The sequence below is a fragment of the Lepisosteus platostomus genome, chromosome 14, assembly GCF_059453375.1.
Source record: "Lepisosteus platostomus isolate fLepPlt1 chromosome 14, fLepPlt1.hap1, whole genome shotgun sequence".
Lineage (NCBI taxonomy): Eukaryota > Metazoa > Chordata > Actinopteri > Semionotiformes > Lepisosteidae > Lepisosteus > Lepisosteus platostomus.
The window spans coordinates 1421993-1436546 of NC_142624.1; the positions used below are offsets into that span (position 1 = coordinate 1421993).

The 14554-nt window shown below is 43.0% G+C and overlaps 1 protein-coding gene across 1 annotated transcript; it reads right to left on the reverse strand.

Annotated features, from left to right (window-relative positions):
* Positions 1-708: 708 nt before the first annotated feature.
* LOC148648605 (GTPase IMAP family member 8-like) lies at positions 709-14422 on the reverse strand. Its single transcript, XM_088606618.1, has 6 exons — positions 14126-14422; positions 10130-10922; positions 5038-5108; positions 4279-4371; positions 3663-3713; positions 709-3325 (listed from the first exon to the last, which is right to left on the reverse strand). The coding sequence occupies exons 1-6, from the start codon at positions 14157-14159 to the stop codon at positions 2385-2387; spliced, it is 1983 nt and encodes a 660-aa protein (XP_088462744.1). The 5' UTR covers positions 14160-14422; the 3' UTR covers positions 709-2384.
* Positions 14423-14554: the final 132 nt, after the last annotated feature.

Sequence of the window (14554 nt, forward strand, 5' to 3'; positions counted from 1 at the left end):
CAAACTTTCAAAGGTTCAGGTGAGCAAACCTCAGCTGGCAGAACAATCAGACAAGATGTTTATTTTAAAGTCACATTTTTTTCTTAAGAAGTTAGAGGGTTTTTTGAAACCGTGACCGAGAGCAACTCAAGCAGTCTTGTCACACCTAGTATTATTCCCCTCTATTTTAACCACCCCATAATTGTTTTTCGTTCAATCACTTTACAAACGCACAAGCAATTTGCTATCCTACGTTTTGTTATATTACTAGGCCTTTGAACTTCACATTCACACAGATCCAAAATTGCCAGAACCTTCACATCAGATCGAAGAAGCTTTGGTTAATCCAGAATCCAGACGTAAAAATTAGAGTAGTTTATTCTTTGAATACACACAATTGTTAAATAAATTCCTTGGTTTTGTGGAAGATGGTGGAATGATTTCTTTGGAGTGCCTTTAATTATCATACTCTCTCTGCTCTCTGATATACCTCTGTGGTATTCTCTAGGTCTCATCTTTTATACTGCGTATCATGGTCTAAGAGTCTCATATGGCATTTTAAACTAAACACACCTACATTATGTACAATTTAGGATCTAGAGTGGCTATATATTTTTCCTCATTTTGTGTTACACTTCACTCAGCTCTTTTATATTATAAAGTGCCTTGAAAATGTACTCAACCCTAACAAAGATTTCATGTGTTAATTACAAACGATCCATGCACATCTTACTTTTAAATGAAAATTTTAATCAAAACTTACTCAAATGGATCAATACAAGCCAATGTTAATACCTAGAGCACCTAAATATTTAATTCAACAAGAGCTAAATCTACCTAAAATATTTTGTAAACCTTTGAGGGTACTTTATACCACTACAATATTTTTGCAAAATGTTATATTTAAACATTTCCGTTAAGATACAAAAGATATAATGACCTGTGGTTTGCTGGTCTTTCTCAGTGGTGCTTTATCCATCATCAGAAGCCTGACTGCAGCTGTCCTCACGCTGGAGATTTCAGCAGCTCAACCATTTCTTGACTCAATATCCAGCACCAACACCCTTCCCCTCCCCAGCAGTAAGCACTGGAGGTCCCATGCTCACGGAGTAGACTAAGACATGTGTGGACTCTCTGCAGGGCGTGATAAGTGTGGAGGTGGATCTCTGGATTAAGGAGGGAGCGTTGCCTTAGTAACCACAGCTGTCCTGGCTTATTAAGGACAAACCACAGCTGTGGGGATTCTTAAGACCCCCCACAAGGGGAGAACCTTCCAGCGACAGTCCCAGAGGGACTTGCTCTTGTGACAAGAGCATTAAGGCGGCATTTTTCCTTCATTTTATTTTCTTTTTCTTTTCTCCTGTCCTGCTGTGTTTCCCCACCTGGACTGGTTGAATTCTCTTTATTTTGACCTTGCTCTCCTTCTCTTCCAATCTGGACCCCGCTCAATAGGGACAGTCCAGCCTGGACGCCGCTGTGCAAAGTGATGCTTTTTGCTTACTTTGGTTTTTCTTTTTTTCCTCAGTTTTTGCCTCAGACAGGGTGTAGACTACTGGTGTTCCCTGTGGCTCCTCCCACTGCCACACTGTTACACTTTTGATTGGCTGGAAGGAAAACCAACAGATGCAGAATGAGCATCCCATCCCGAAAAAGTCAACTCATTTTTTCCTGTACTGTGGGAATCCCATCTTAATGTCATCTGCAGCAAGTTTACTTCAATCAAACTGCTCTGGTAATAATGTCTTGTTGTGTAAATGAAGCCTAATAACTTTTTTATAATAATTTTGCATCCCATTAATATTCCTTTCAGTTCCTGCAATTTGAGATGATAAACTTGCACAAACTGATGGTATTTCTGACTAGAGATGGCATTTTGTTATTGTTTGAAGTTCTAAAAATTCAATACGCCACTTGATGCATTTCAAATCCATAGCACAATAATTACGTTCGCAGCTCACCTTTGCCTTGGAGACCAACCTAAGACATATGTCAATGCATTTAGGGAACATCAGACTGTGGAGAACCCAGCACAGACATTAACATCTCTGTTAATATCGGGTGTGAAGGTTTGCACAGCTTTGAGGAAGCAGTGCAAACCTTAACACCTGTGCTACCCAGGTATACCCTTTATATCTGAAATATTCAGATCAAATTTTAATATTGAACCACACATGACCAAAAAAAGAGATACCAGTCACTCAAAGGCAAATTTCTGCCCCTGTGCAAAAATACAAGACAAAATGTCAGCATTTTCCCCTTTGTTGTCCCAGATTTGTAATGTAATTCAGTTACAAACGTAGTACTAAAACCAATGAACAATTTTTCATAAAGGTTGCAATGTGGAACCTCTCAGTCTCTGATTGGCTCATGGAGTGTCAGTCTTGGCTGTGATTTGATCACAAATGTTACAAGTTCAGTGAGAGGCTTTTCAAGTACTCTATCAATGCCTCATCAAGAAAAGAGACTTTTTCTGCTTCCTGTCTTGTATTCCTCTGTTTTTCAGTATAGTAACGCCTGGATTCCTTTAGCTCTCTCGTTTGCCTTTCCTCCAGCTTTTTCATTTGTGCTTCCCTTTCCATTTCCTTAATTTTCTGCTCTTTTTTCTGCAGGTGTCCCTCCAAGCTTTGGATTTTTTTCTCCAGTGTCTTTTTCTCCTTTAGGTACTTGATTTTCAGCTCCTCCTCTTTCTCACGCATCTTCTGCTCGTAAAACTCCCTCAGCTCCTCCTCCTTCTCCCGGATCCTCCTCTCCACCTCCTGGTACATGGCGCTGGAGTAAAACGTGCTGCTGTTCGCCGCCACCATGGCGTCGATCTTGTCCAGGAGATCCAGCACTTGCTTGCGGTCGCTCATGTCGGTGTTGTTGAAAACATGGTACCTCTTCCCACACTTCTCCACGAGCTGCTGGAGATCCTCCTCGGAGTTCTGCAGGTACTCCTCGATGGTCTCCGTCAGCTCGTCCCCGTGGGTGAACAGGATCAGGACGTACTTGACAGCCTCTGGCCCGAATATCTCCTGGATCCTCTCCACCGCGCTGCGCTCCTCCGCGGTGAAGGGGCCCAGCCGGATCACCACCACGATGGCGTGGGGTCCCGGGGCGGACATGTTGATGCACCTCCCGATCTCCTGCCTCAGATAGTCCTCGGGGAGGCTGGTGTCGAACAAGCCCGGGGTGTCGATCAAAGTCATCTTTCTCTCATCTACCTCCTCTGTCTGTTTCCCACACTCCTTAGTGACAGACGCGCCCCTGGCTGCAGCTCGGAAAGCTTCTCTTCCCATGATGGTGTTACCCGAGGAACTTTTTCCTGCTCCCGTCTTCCCCACCAGCACGATCCTCGTTACAGACACTGAAAAGGCAAAAGAGATTTTCGGTACACATCCAAACCAGCTTAGGTGAAAAAGACCCCTACTGCCTAATGAGAGGACAGCTGCTAATGCAAGTTCTGAATGTGGGAATAATTTGTATCAAATCAACTTAAAACAGAATTCTCATTCCTCTGGAAAAGCCTAAAAACATCCTTGTGAACAAAAACATCACAAGTTGCTGCACTTGAAGATCTTTGTAATATTTCACAAGCAGTAATACTTGTTAAACTCCATTTCTTGAAATTAGTAACAATGACACAGAAAACAGCTGAAACCCTCTAGTCTGCTAAAGAAGAGATAAGTGACAAAAAATCTTACTGTTTGGAGGTTTATCAATGCTGTTTCTTCTTCTTGGCGTCTTCACTTCATCTGTTTTCAACAGAGAATAAAAGTTTTTATTTTTTCATATAAAATTCGAGGTGCACAATATCGCGAACAACGACGTGATTACTTCGCATAGGACATTAAGCACAGATATTGATCTCACCAAATGTGTAGGGCTAAATTTACACACTAACGTCTTTCGACTTAAACCCCGTCTTATCTCTAACTGCGCTGGTGACACAGGAGTCATTTGGCCCTCTGTGCTTACCTGAAGTAATATTCATGATAAAGGCACACGTTAAATATGGGCTTTTAAACGTCAATGCATTAATGATAGTTTCAGAGAATGCATATAAACACAGTGGGTCCCTTGACTAAGTTACCACTTAGATACTGCAAAACGCAGACAGAATCTGAACTGAAAGCGAAACTATATTTAACAAGGCCGTATAGCAGGCAGCTTCGTTAAAATGTGCTCTTGCTTGCAAGACTGTAACAGGCAGGTATACCGGCTTCTCCTGCCTGTACGAAGGTCCACACAATCTCTGAACATTGAAAGTCTGTTCTGTAATTGTGTCCGTCCTAGTCCTCCGCTTGATTTAATACTCACCGGCTCCTAGCAAAGAACTCGCAGAAGCCATGTTCCCTCTATGACCGCTCCTTTTAGTTTTCACTTCGTCGTTACGGTAAGTATACTGTAACGCTTACGGCCGACAGGCACTGTGTAAGAGCCGGCGTACCAGAGCGGGTGACGTCACCGCCCTTCCCTGTGATAGCAGGACCACAGCTACTGGGCTGTGGAGAGATCTCTCTTTGGCTCACGGGGCTAGGTCGCTGCAGAGAGACGCGGAAGTCCCGGGTTCGAGCCCCGGACGGTGCAGGGGCCGACCTAATGCGGCAAGGGCGCCCGCCCGAGCCCCCGTTGCGTTACATTGGTGTCAGAAGCGGGGCGGGATAGCCCTTCGCCGGGGACGGCGATTTAAGCGGGGGAGAGTGTAACGCTTACGGCCGACAGGCGCTGTGTAAGAGCCGGCGTACCAGAGCGGGTGACGTCACCGCCCTTCCCTGCGATAGCAGGACCACAGCTACTGGGCTGTAGAGAGATCTCTCTTTGGCTCACGGGGCTAGGTCGCTGCAGAGAGACGCGGAAGTCCCGGGTTCGAGCCCCGGACGGTGCAGGGGCCGACCTGATGCGGCAAGGGCGCCCGCCCGAGCCCCCGTTGCGTTACAATACAATCGAGCCGGTAAAAAGCGTCCTGAACGACGCAGCCGACACCGACTATTATAAGGACGTCCCACCGGCTGCGTTAATTCAGTCCACCTCGTTAAGAGCAAATCGATACACGGAACTACACACACCGACACTCACACGGGACAGCCCTGCCCCCAACAGCTGTGACGTCCTTCAGGTCAGTGAACACCAGGGGGCTCAGGAGAGCTCTGAACAGGGGAGTCGACACTGTTCCTACTTGTGGCCCGGAGGCTGATCTGTAGGCTGGTGCCTTCTCTGTAAGATGCCCGCATATCGTTTCTCCAAGTGTCAGTGAAAGTTTACTGTTACAGTCGGTGTACTTGCATGTCCCTGAGGAACATTAATAGGTGTTTTTTTCTGGGTAAGCATTTGTGCAACTGAACACTCAGTGGAGTTATTACTGTAATAGGAACAAGTGATAGGTTTATTCCATGTTGAAAAGAGAACAGAGAAAACACAAACGTTTCAGCTGTGAAGCCTTCTTCAGGTGTATTACTAGAATACTGTAATCAGTCACAGAAAGGAAATACGCCTTTTGCTTTCCTACTGTTTTGAAACCCTCATTGTACTTAGCTCAGCCAGCAAGACCCCTGTTGAGCAACACCAGAGACCCAGCTTCAAGCATATGCAGTGAGGGACAAGCTGGGCAGGGAGTGGCAAGGGCGCACACCCTATGAATGTTTTGTAAAGGATCTAAAGAGTGAATTTTAATTCATTGCTGACCGTGAAATGTGAGAGACGTAGTGACTCCAATTAGGTCAGTGTCTACAGTTAAATGGAATGTTTCCTGTTACACTGGGATACGTTTGTATGAAAAGCAGTCTAAAGCAAGGTCCTTATTACTCTGGCAACTGTGTCTCACAAAAAATATTTTACCCGATAGTCCCATTGTCTTGGAGTCTGGTCCTTTCTTTGTTACGGTCAATTCTGTTGGCTGACAGACTTCTAATGTTTCTCAATCTCGATCATGAATGTTCTTTATTCTGCTGTACAGGCAGATTGTAGATTCACTATCCTCACTAGCCTTGGTCAGACAGCAGTGAGTGTTTAAGTGCCTCCGTGTGTCACATTTGGGCTGAAGGTTTATTAGTACAAGGAGGAATCACATGGGTTTCGCACAATGAAGGCGTCAGTGAGTTCAGGAAGAGAGGACTGAGCTGGGATCCCCGTCTGAGCTCAGTCTGGTGCTTTTTGGACATGATGTCTCTCCTCTCCTGCCTCGTCTGACTGTCCTCATCAATACTGAGTACTCCCTCCCACCGCCGGCACAGAGCAGGACCACCGCAGTTTCCCACCGTCTGGTCTGCTGTAACCTGTAACCTGCTCCGCCACAGCACGATCCGGGAAGAATGAGGAGACGATTTTGGCAGTCCTTGTTTTTTAACTGCACGAGTGCAATCGAACACACAGATGTTCGTACGAATTTTAGTAACTACCTGCTGTACATGTTTTGGATAATTTGGTTACGCTATTTTTACTTCGCAGGTGTCAAATGTCCTCTTGTCGTGTTGAGGCTTTATTGTGCCATTTCCTGTTCCAGTAAATCGGGAGAATAAACCATTATTCGTAAATCCAGCCATTGTGAATGTATGCCCTGTCTCTGTCACGGAACAGTTCTTTCCGGACGACACAATCCAAAGTAGAGAGGAAACACTGGTGAAAAGTCATGCAGGAATATAGGGATGAAAACAGGGGGTCGTGTCCAAAATGCGCTGGTGCACGGTGGAGGTGTGGCCGAGGCAAACGATCCAAAAATAATCCAGACAGGGAATCCAAAAACAAGCTCGAGTCCATGGCCAGGCGATCCATCCGAAACAGGAGATTAAAATCAGGAACCGGCAAGGGGAACAGAAACAGAGACTTAAAACCATGACAGAGCCAGACTCATCAGGACCCGGGCTCTCAAGATACAAAAATCAGATGCAGAGCCCAGAACTGTCTGAAGTCTGGCTTTTAAGGGGGACAGGAAGGAGGCTGGAACAAGGGGCAGGTGCACAGAATTAGGTCCAAAGTGAAAAGAGCCGGAGCGCCCTTAAGAAGGAGGGACTACAATCGTGACAGTCTCTGGCAGAATAAACGCTTGTTCGCTGTTACATGTGGATGTCGTCGCGTTCATTAGGACCCACGACAGTTAAACCCTACTGAAAAGACCACGCTTATTGTGAGGCTCCCACTGATCTGCGTGGCAGGTCAACGTAAAATTACGTTTCATACTTTAGCTTAAAAATGTTTTGTATTAAAAAAGATTTTTTTCCAATTTTAAAGTTGTTTGAAATCTAAGACCCTACTTATCCTTTCTTTTCTCTGAAGGCTGACGCATGCTGTTCTGTTTTGTGTTCTTCTGGTTGTCCTCATTTGCCGAATATTGTAGCAATACAGCAATGCAAGTTTTTTTTATAATATAACTCGTAATGACTGACAGTAGGTCATGTGACAAGGTGACAAGGTCATCTGACAACGTCATGGGAGTGAAACAGCACCCCTCCCCGCAGACAATCTTGGAAAAACCCCTAATCAAACAGGCAGGAGAAATGATATCAGATCCTTCCCACATCCTCAACTCTGAATATCAACTTCTTCCTTCTGGCAAACGTTTTAGGGTTCCCAAATGTAAGTCAAACAGATACAAACACCCCTTTGTTCCACTATCCATTATCTATCTTCTATCTTTCTATTAAAGCTGTCAAAGCAAATGTTCAGGATAAACACAATTTTGACTCTTACAACCCACTTGAGTGCGATATGTTTTTGTGATGTTATAAATGTTACATGTTGGTACAGTATGTGTTATACTGTACATGTGCAATAGAGTGATGTGCGATGTTTTTCTTATTTTTTTAATAGTATAATGTGTAATGTTTTTCTTCTCTCTTTTTTTGCATTCTGTTTAAATGTACACGAGTGCTGAGTGTCCATAAAAAAAATTCCCTCAGGGGACAATAAAATCTTATCTTATTGTCCAAAAACGTACAGAATTTCAACCTCTACATCCAAACACAGTTACTCCAAACAAGGTAAAAAGATTCCAATGTTAAAGAACTGGCAATGACTTACACATGTAGTGTGATGAGCTAAGTAGCGTCAATATTCACGATCCTCGTGTGAGTGAAGATCTCTGACGCAGGGAAAAGTGTGGTGTGGACAGTTGAGGAGAGAATGCAGGCTCGCGCTGTGTCCGTTATTTTGATTTCTTTGTCTTCTTCTTCTTGCTTGATCGGCTAGTTTACTTTTTTTTTTTGTTTTACCAATAAAGTTTGATAATCGGCCAGTGAAAGCTCTGTTGTCCCTCGCCTGAATGCCTGAAACATTTTACGGAACCCAGGATTTTGCACTAATATTATCAAACAGGTGTACCCCGACAAAACTAAAAATATTCACGCAGTGTCTTTTTTACTATAGCAGTCTCAGATCTGACTTCCTTCATTACAAATATCTCTCTATGTTGTGAATGCCGACCCACAATACAGTATGCGGCTCTGAGCCATCATACCGCCAGATTATACTGTAAGTGTGCGTTTTGCCAGTCTGTCACTGTTACTGGCTTTCGAAACCACTCCGGGCTCCTAGGATCTAACATTGGTCGCCTTCTGGAGAAGTTCCAAAACCAGTTCTTCACAGAGGCAATAAGAACATTGTCGTCTGTTCCTCTTCATCTCCTGCAGACTTAATTCCACCGGGGGAGGCAGGACAGCGGGATTCCAGACACTCCTTGTTCTTCTTTCCAAAACAATATTTCCAACATATCCAGGGACTCGCTGTGCGCTGTTCTAAATGCTGTATTGGGAACTCTTAAATGTTTGGTCGATATTGGATCGGGAGAAATAAATGGACAGGCACTCATAGTTACGGAAAAAACAACATTTAGGAGAATTCACCTGAAAATGAAAAGAATTAAAACGTTCTCTGCTCTGCTTCTCTTTCACTTCACATAGGCGTCTACAGATCTTGTTCTGAGAACTGAAAGCTTTGTATTATTTTATGTTCAATACAATGTTGCAAAAACACTTCAAGATAACAAGGAGATGGTCTTATCACAAAGTTCTAACACACTCGTTAGGTTCATGAACTTTAAACTTTTATTGAGAATCATATAAACATTACAGAAGAAAAAATAATTAGTTTGGTAAATGCATTTCAATTACTTGTGTAGTCAAAACACTTAATCGCTGTAAGATTTTTCTACTAGAGATCAAATTTCAAATCAGCTAAGTGGTATAATTGCTATTATTAGATACAGAAAGGATAGAAACAAATTCTACATTGATTCACCCGATTTTTTTAAAACACTTGAACAATCAAAAATTAATGATTTTGCAATTATCCAGATAGTGATCTCGCGACAGTAGCAATAGAAAATAGTAAAAATAAATTAAACCTTAATGATTATATTGCTAATAAGACAGTAAATAATTCCCACAAATATAATAAGGTATTTAAAATTCCACATCCTAAATGAAAAAGTCCTTAAAGCAAGAATTCCTCTGATTTCCTGATTTCCTTGGTACCAATTCATGATTTCTTCAGCATAATCAGCAAGTGGGAACCAGTTTGCATCTGTTTTTCTAAGTAAGGAGCCCTTGGCAGGAGATCTGTTGATGGTGAACAGACAGGTGGGAGTGACACAGTATCAGACATGCTCACATTGGGAATGACACTGTTTTACCAATTCCAATCTCACTCAGCTATTTGCGAGCTGAAAGAAACATTCAAAACACACCTCTAATAGAACATCCTAATCGCTTCTTCCAGTTCAGGGCACATACAACAGGTGCAAGGCAGGGTACACCCTGGGCAGGATGTCAGTCCATTGCAGAGCACACACACAGATACAAACACAGGCACAATTTTCCCCAGAAGCCTATTAAGCCTATTATATTAAACCCACACAGTTACCACCGTGGCTACAGACTCAAACCCAGGGCCTCGGGGCTGCAAGGGAGCAATGCTGACCCCTGCGTCACTGTGCCCACCTATTCTTATGATTACAGACAAATGTATCTTCTATTATACTGTTCTACCTCTTTTAAGAATATGAGAAGGATGGGAGTTATTATACTACTTTTCTGAATGTGAGGTGCATTAGGTTGTTTTGTATAAGAGAGGTATTATTTTTATATGTTTCTGCTCTGTTTGAAGTGTTTAAGAGGTAAGAGACCCTATGAACAGGTACTAGTGCTCACCTGTGTCTACCTAGAATAAGAAATCCTACAAGATTAAACAACTGCCTTTTTCTTTTAATTTGTCTTCTAATGACCTTAATTGCTCCAGATACTGTCTTTCAACCTCCTGTCTTATTCTCTTCTCTTCCTCAAAGCGCTTCCTCTGTGCTTCAGTCTTTTCTTCGGCCTTCCTTCTCTCTTCCTCCGCTCTCTTCCACCTCTTTTCAGCCGCCTTCCTCTCCTCCTCCAGTCTGTACATCTCGTTAGTGAAGCAGCTGCCTCCATTCTCAGACACCATCTGGGAGATCTTGCTCATAAGTGAAGAGACCTGGTCTGGATCCTTGGATTTATTGTTGAAGACGTGATACCTGTTGCCACACTGGCGAATGAACTCCTTCAGATCATCTTCAGCCTCCTTCACATAGGCTTCAATAGTCTCATTTTCACCTAGATCATCCCCTCGAGTAAAAAGGACTATAATGTATTTAGCTGCCCCTTTGCCAAAAATATATTCTACTTGTTTGACTGTTTCTTTCTCTTCTGCTGTGAATCGGCCCAGCTGTAGGACCAGGAGGAAAACGTGAGGACCAGGAGAAGACATCTTCATACACTTGACGATCTTGCTAAAGAGTTCAACATTTGTAAACTTTGTGTCGAACAGTCCTGGAGTGTCGACCACCACTACAGGGGCTTCGCCAACCTTCCCCTCCTCTCGGGCACATTCCTGAGTCTGTGATCGGGATGAAACTGTCGACTTGAACCTCTTCTCTCCCAGGATGGTGTTTCCAGCTGCACTCTTCCCAGCTCCAGTCTTTCCCACCAGCACGATCCTGACTTCAGCTTCTGTAGAACAGGGAGGATATTTCTTTTCATTCAAACTTTGTATATGATGAAAACCTTTTACAAGTCCACAGACCACTGCAGGAGACTTTACAGGGAGTCCATGTCTAGTATGTACAGCTTGAGTCTGAACATGGTGATACCAGATTTGTGGCCAGTTTGGATTAACGTTTCAAGGAAAGGTGGACATACATTCTAACATACATAAGACACATAAAATAAAATTTACAACTATTAATTTCAACAGGAGTGAGTTCTTCACTGGTCCCTAACTGTCCACTCTAACACACTAAAAAAGGAGACATACATCTTTATAAGGACAGGCGTGGCTGCTTTCATAAACTAATGATCTACCTGGAGCCTGTCTTCCAACCTAAACTGTTCTAAAAATGACTGTTAGATCTAAACTAAAAAGGGCATTGTATAGCTGGATTTGGAAAGGGAAGGTTCTTGTTTAATTGATGTAATAGAATTCTTTAATTACACAAAAAGAATACCTGTTATCATTAAAAAAATATGTTTAGGTTTCCATAAAGTTCTGAAAAGTCTTATTGGTGTAATAAGGGGTGTGTCTGATTGGACAGGTGCATGGATGTGTGATTGGACAGGTATGAGCAGCAGTGTGTCTTACTGGACAGGTTTGAGCAGGGGTGTGACTGATTGGACAGGTATGAGCAGAGGTGTGTCTGATTAGACAGTTATGAGCAGCAGTGTATCTTATTGGGTAGGTGTGAGCAGGGGTGTGTCTATTTGGACAGGTGTGAGCAGGGGTGTGTCAATTTGGACAGGTGTGAGCAGGTGTGAGCAGTAGTGCTCTGTTTAGGCCTGTTGATATCCCTGATATATATTATTTATATTCTGGTGTATTAAGTGAACTTGTTAAAATTGCACAATATATATAAACAGGGGGAGAGACACAGAAACAGCACTAAGCAATTACAGAGAAATTTAGACAAAGTCTAAATGAGCAGACAATTGGTAAATTTAATTAAACATGAATAAGTGCAAACGATCCACACTAAACAACACATCACAAGAGTAATTCAGAGCTGTAGAAAGCAGCACATGAGAGGGATCTGTGTGGTTTTGTAGACTGTTCTGTGTCATCATGAAGGCAATTAGGAGAAGCAACAATAGGCAAATGACATAGAACAAAAAGTGAGGAACTGAAATCAAGAAATCAGGGGGTGTGCAATTCAGGCTTTAAAATACATAAATACAGTAAGAACTACATTATATCTGTGAGTAACTAGTAATGTGTTTGGTTTTGCTCACCAGGCCACAGAGAGGATAGTGGAGCTTTCAAAGGATTTAACAGAAGAACAGCAGGAATGCCTCCTGATCTCAGGGGCTGGTCACACACAGAGCTAAATGTCTTCAGTCTAGGTCAAGGGAGTCTGACACGACATTTGATCAAAGAATACTGTTAGTAAAATTAGGTGTATAGAGAAAGTCAGCCCTTGGGATCAGCATTAAAGCACAAAACAATTTGAAACTAAAGAGTAATTATGACTGAGAGCAGGAAACACCTGTTTACCCCTCTACCTGTGTCAGGAATGTGATGTTAAAGAGGTCTGATGTTCTCTGAGTTTAAATAAGACTAACATTGCACAAAGGAGATAGGTATCGAAACTTCTGCTTCATAGGGAGAAGCCAGGTGAGGTGGAACAGTTCAAGTTCTTCATAGGTTTTTTATGGTATTTTAGGTCCACTCAATATTGATGTAATTTAAAGCAGTCAGTAACACCTGTCAACTGGAAACGTTTTATTGATACGATGTCATTGTTATTTTCTGTCAAAAGCAGGTTAATCTAGATAATTTGAGCACTGCCTCTCATTTTTATTCTGTTTAATCCTGTTCTAATGGTCACAAAAAGCTAACTAATGTTCCCACTTCACAGAGTCTAAAAACAATGCCTGGCTCACCCAATGCGCAGGACAGGTTAACACGGAGCATCAGAGCGGATCTTCCTGGGCATGACTGTTCTTAATGATAATAAATCAACACCCAGAAAGACAGAGGATGAAGACACAGGAGAGACAGGACAGCAGAAGGATGAGGGAGAGAGGGAGCAGAAGAGAGAAGAAGCCAAGCGAGAGAACCTCTGATCAGATTCTGGATGAGCCATGTTGCAGAGAGCTTGCAGACCTGACTTTAGGAAACTCAGATTTCCTTTATTGAGTAAACCTCAGACCAAAAACGTTCTCTCCTTGTTGGTGATTCATTTTTAAGATAGAAAGATATATTTAATTAAATTTTTAGGTTTAATGATATAAACCTACTCACTTTCAGGTATCAGGGTTTAAGGAAAGGAGACTTAGCTCTGTTCTTGACCCCTGTCTGTAACATTTTGTATTTTTAGACATTGTTCTGGTAATGAGTCTCTGCATTGAGGGAATGATTTAATTAACACCGATTCCTCACCTGTCCCACCTTGCCTGAACCTGAAAGATACCCGACAGAGCACTGAGAAACGAAAGACAAGAAGAAAACTGCAGAGATGGAGGAGCAGAAAGCAAAGGAGAGAGAGAAGAGCTGAAGCCAGAGACAGACAGAGATGGAGAAGGTTGGAGGGGAGTGTCAGCGTCGTCCAACATCATTTTTGTCCTAATCGCAGGCTGCTGTCCAGGCTTCTCTTCAAAGGCTAAGGGTGCTGTAAAAAGACTCTGAGCTTCTTCACAAAGACTGAAACCTGAGTCTGGTGTTTCTATGACAGATGTGGGCTTTTCATAGGTTTATGACTCACACGTCCAGTCTCTTTGTTAGGAAACCAGAGTCTTTTTCTCTGGTTATAATGGGCTTGTAAGCGGTATGAAAAATACACCCGTTCAGTTCATCCGACAGACTCTTGTGTGTCACCTGAATGCCCTGCTGTAATTAATTAAAATTCGAATTGGTATGACACACATGGTAATTTTCAGATATTTTCAATCACAAGGAATGCTAAACACTCACTAGCGACCACACAGAACACAGGGCTGCCTTTTTACAGGACTTCACCCAAGTAAAAGGTACTAAAGTAAAATAGGTAAAAAGGTTCCCCAGAGTCCCCAAAACACCCCCCCCAGAATTACCAGTAAAAGGAAAACTGAACATGGTGTGGGAATACCCAGCTGCCCAATATAGTTTATCATGGACTGCATCTCCCAGATTGACTCCTACGCTCCCGACGCAGTGAGGAAAACTGTAAGTTATTCTCTCTTACCTTCAGGCCCACGGAGATGGATCTTCTCTGACATGGTCGCCGGTGGTGTCGTCCCTGCAGGTCTGAGTCTGGGACACTGCAGGAGGCACCCGGTTTTTAAAGAAGCCAAGGAGAGGCAGGAGGGGATGTAAATTTCCAGGGTTTCAATCCGTTGAACTCATGTCTTTCTCCTAAATCACGTGGTTTCTTGTTCCCAAACAGGTCTGCCAGCATTGTGCCCTTCCCATTAATTTCCTACTGTAGACAAAGAAGCTTCCACAACAGATACAGCCCGAGAGAGTGCGGCTCATTCTCCTCCTGTGAGGTGTCAGTGATGTGATTTCCAAGAAATCAGCCAGCTGCTGAAACACTGAGATACTCAGGTGTCACTACACAGGTGATTTCTCCAGCTCTCGCTTCACACTGACCTAGATACTTCTGTGAGAGCAC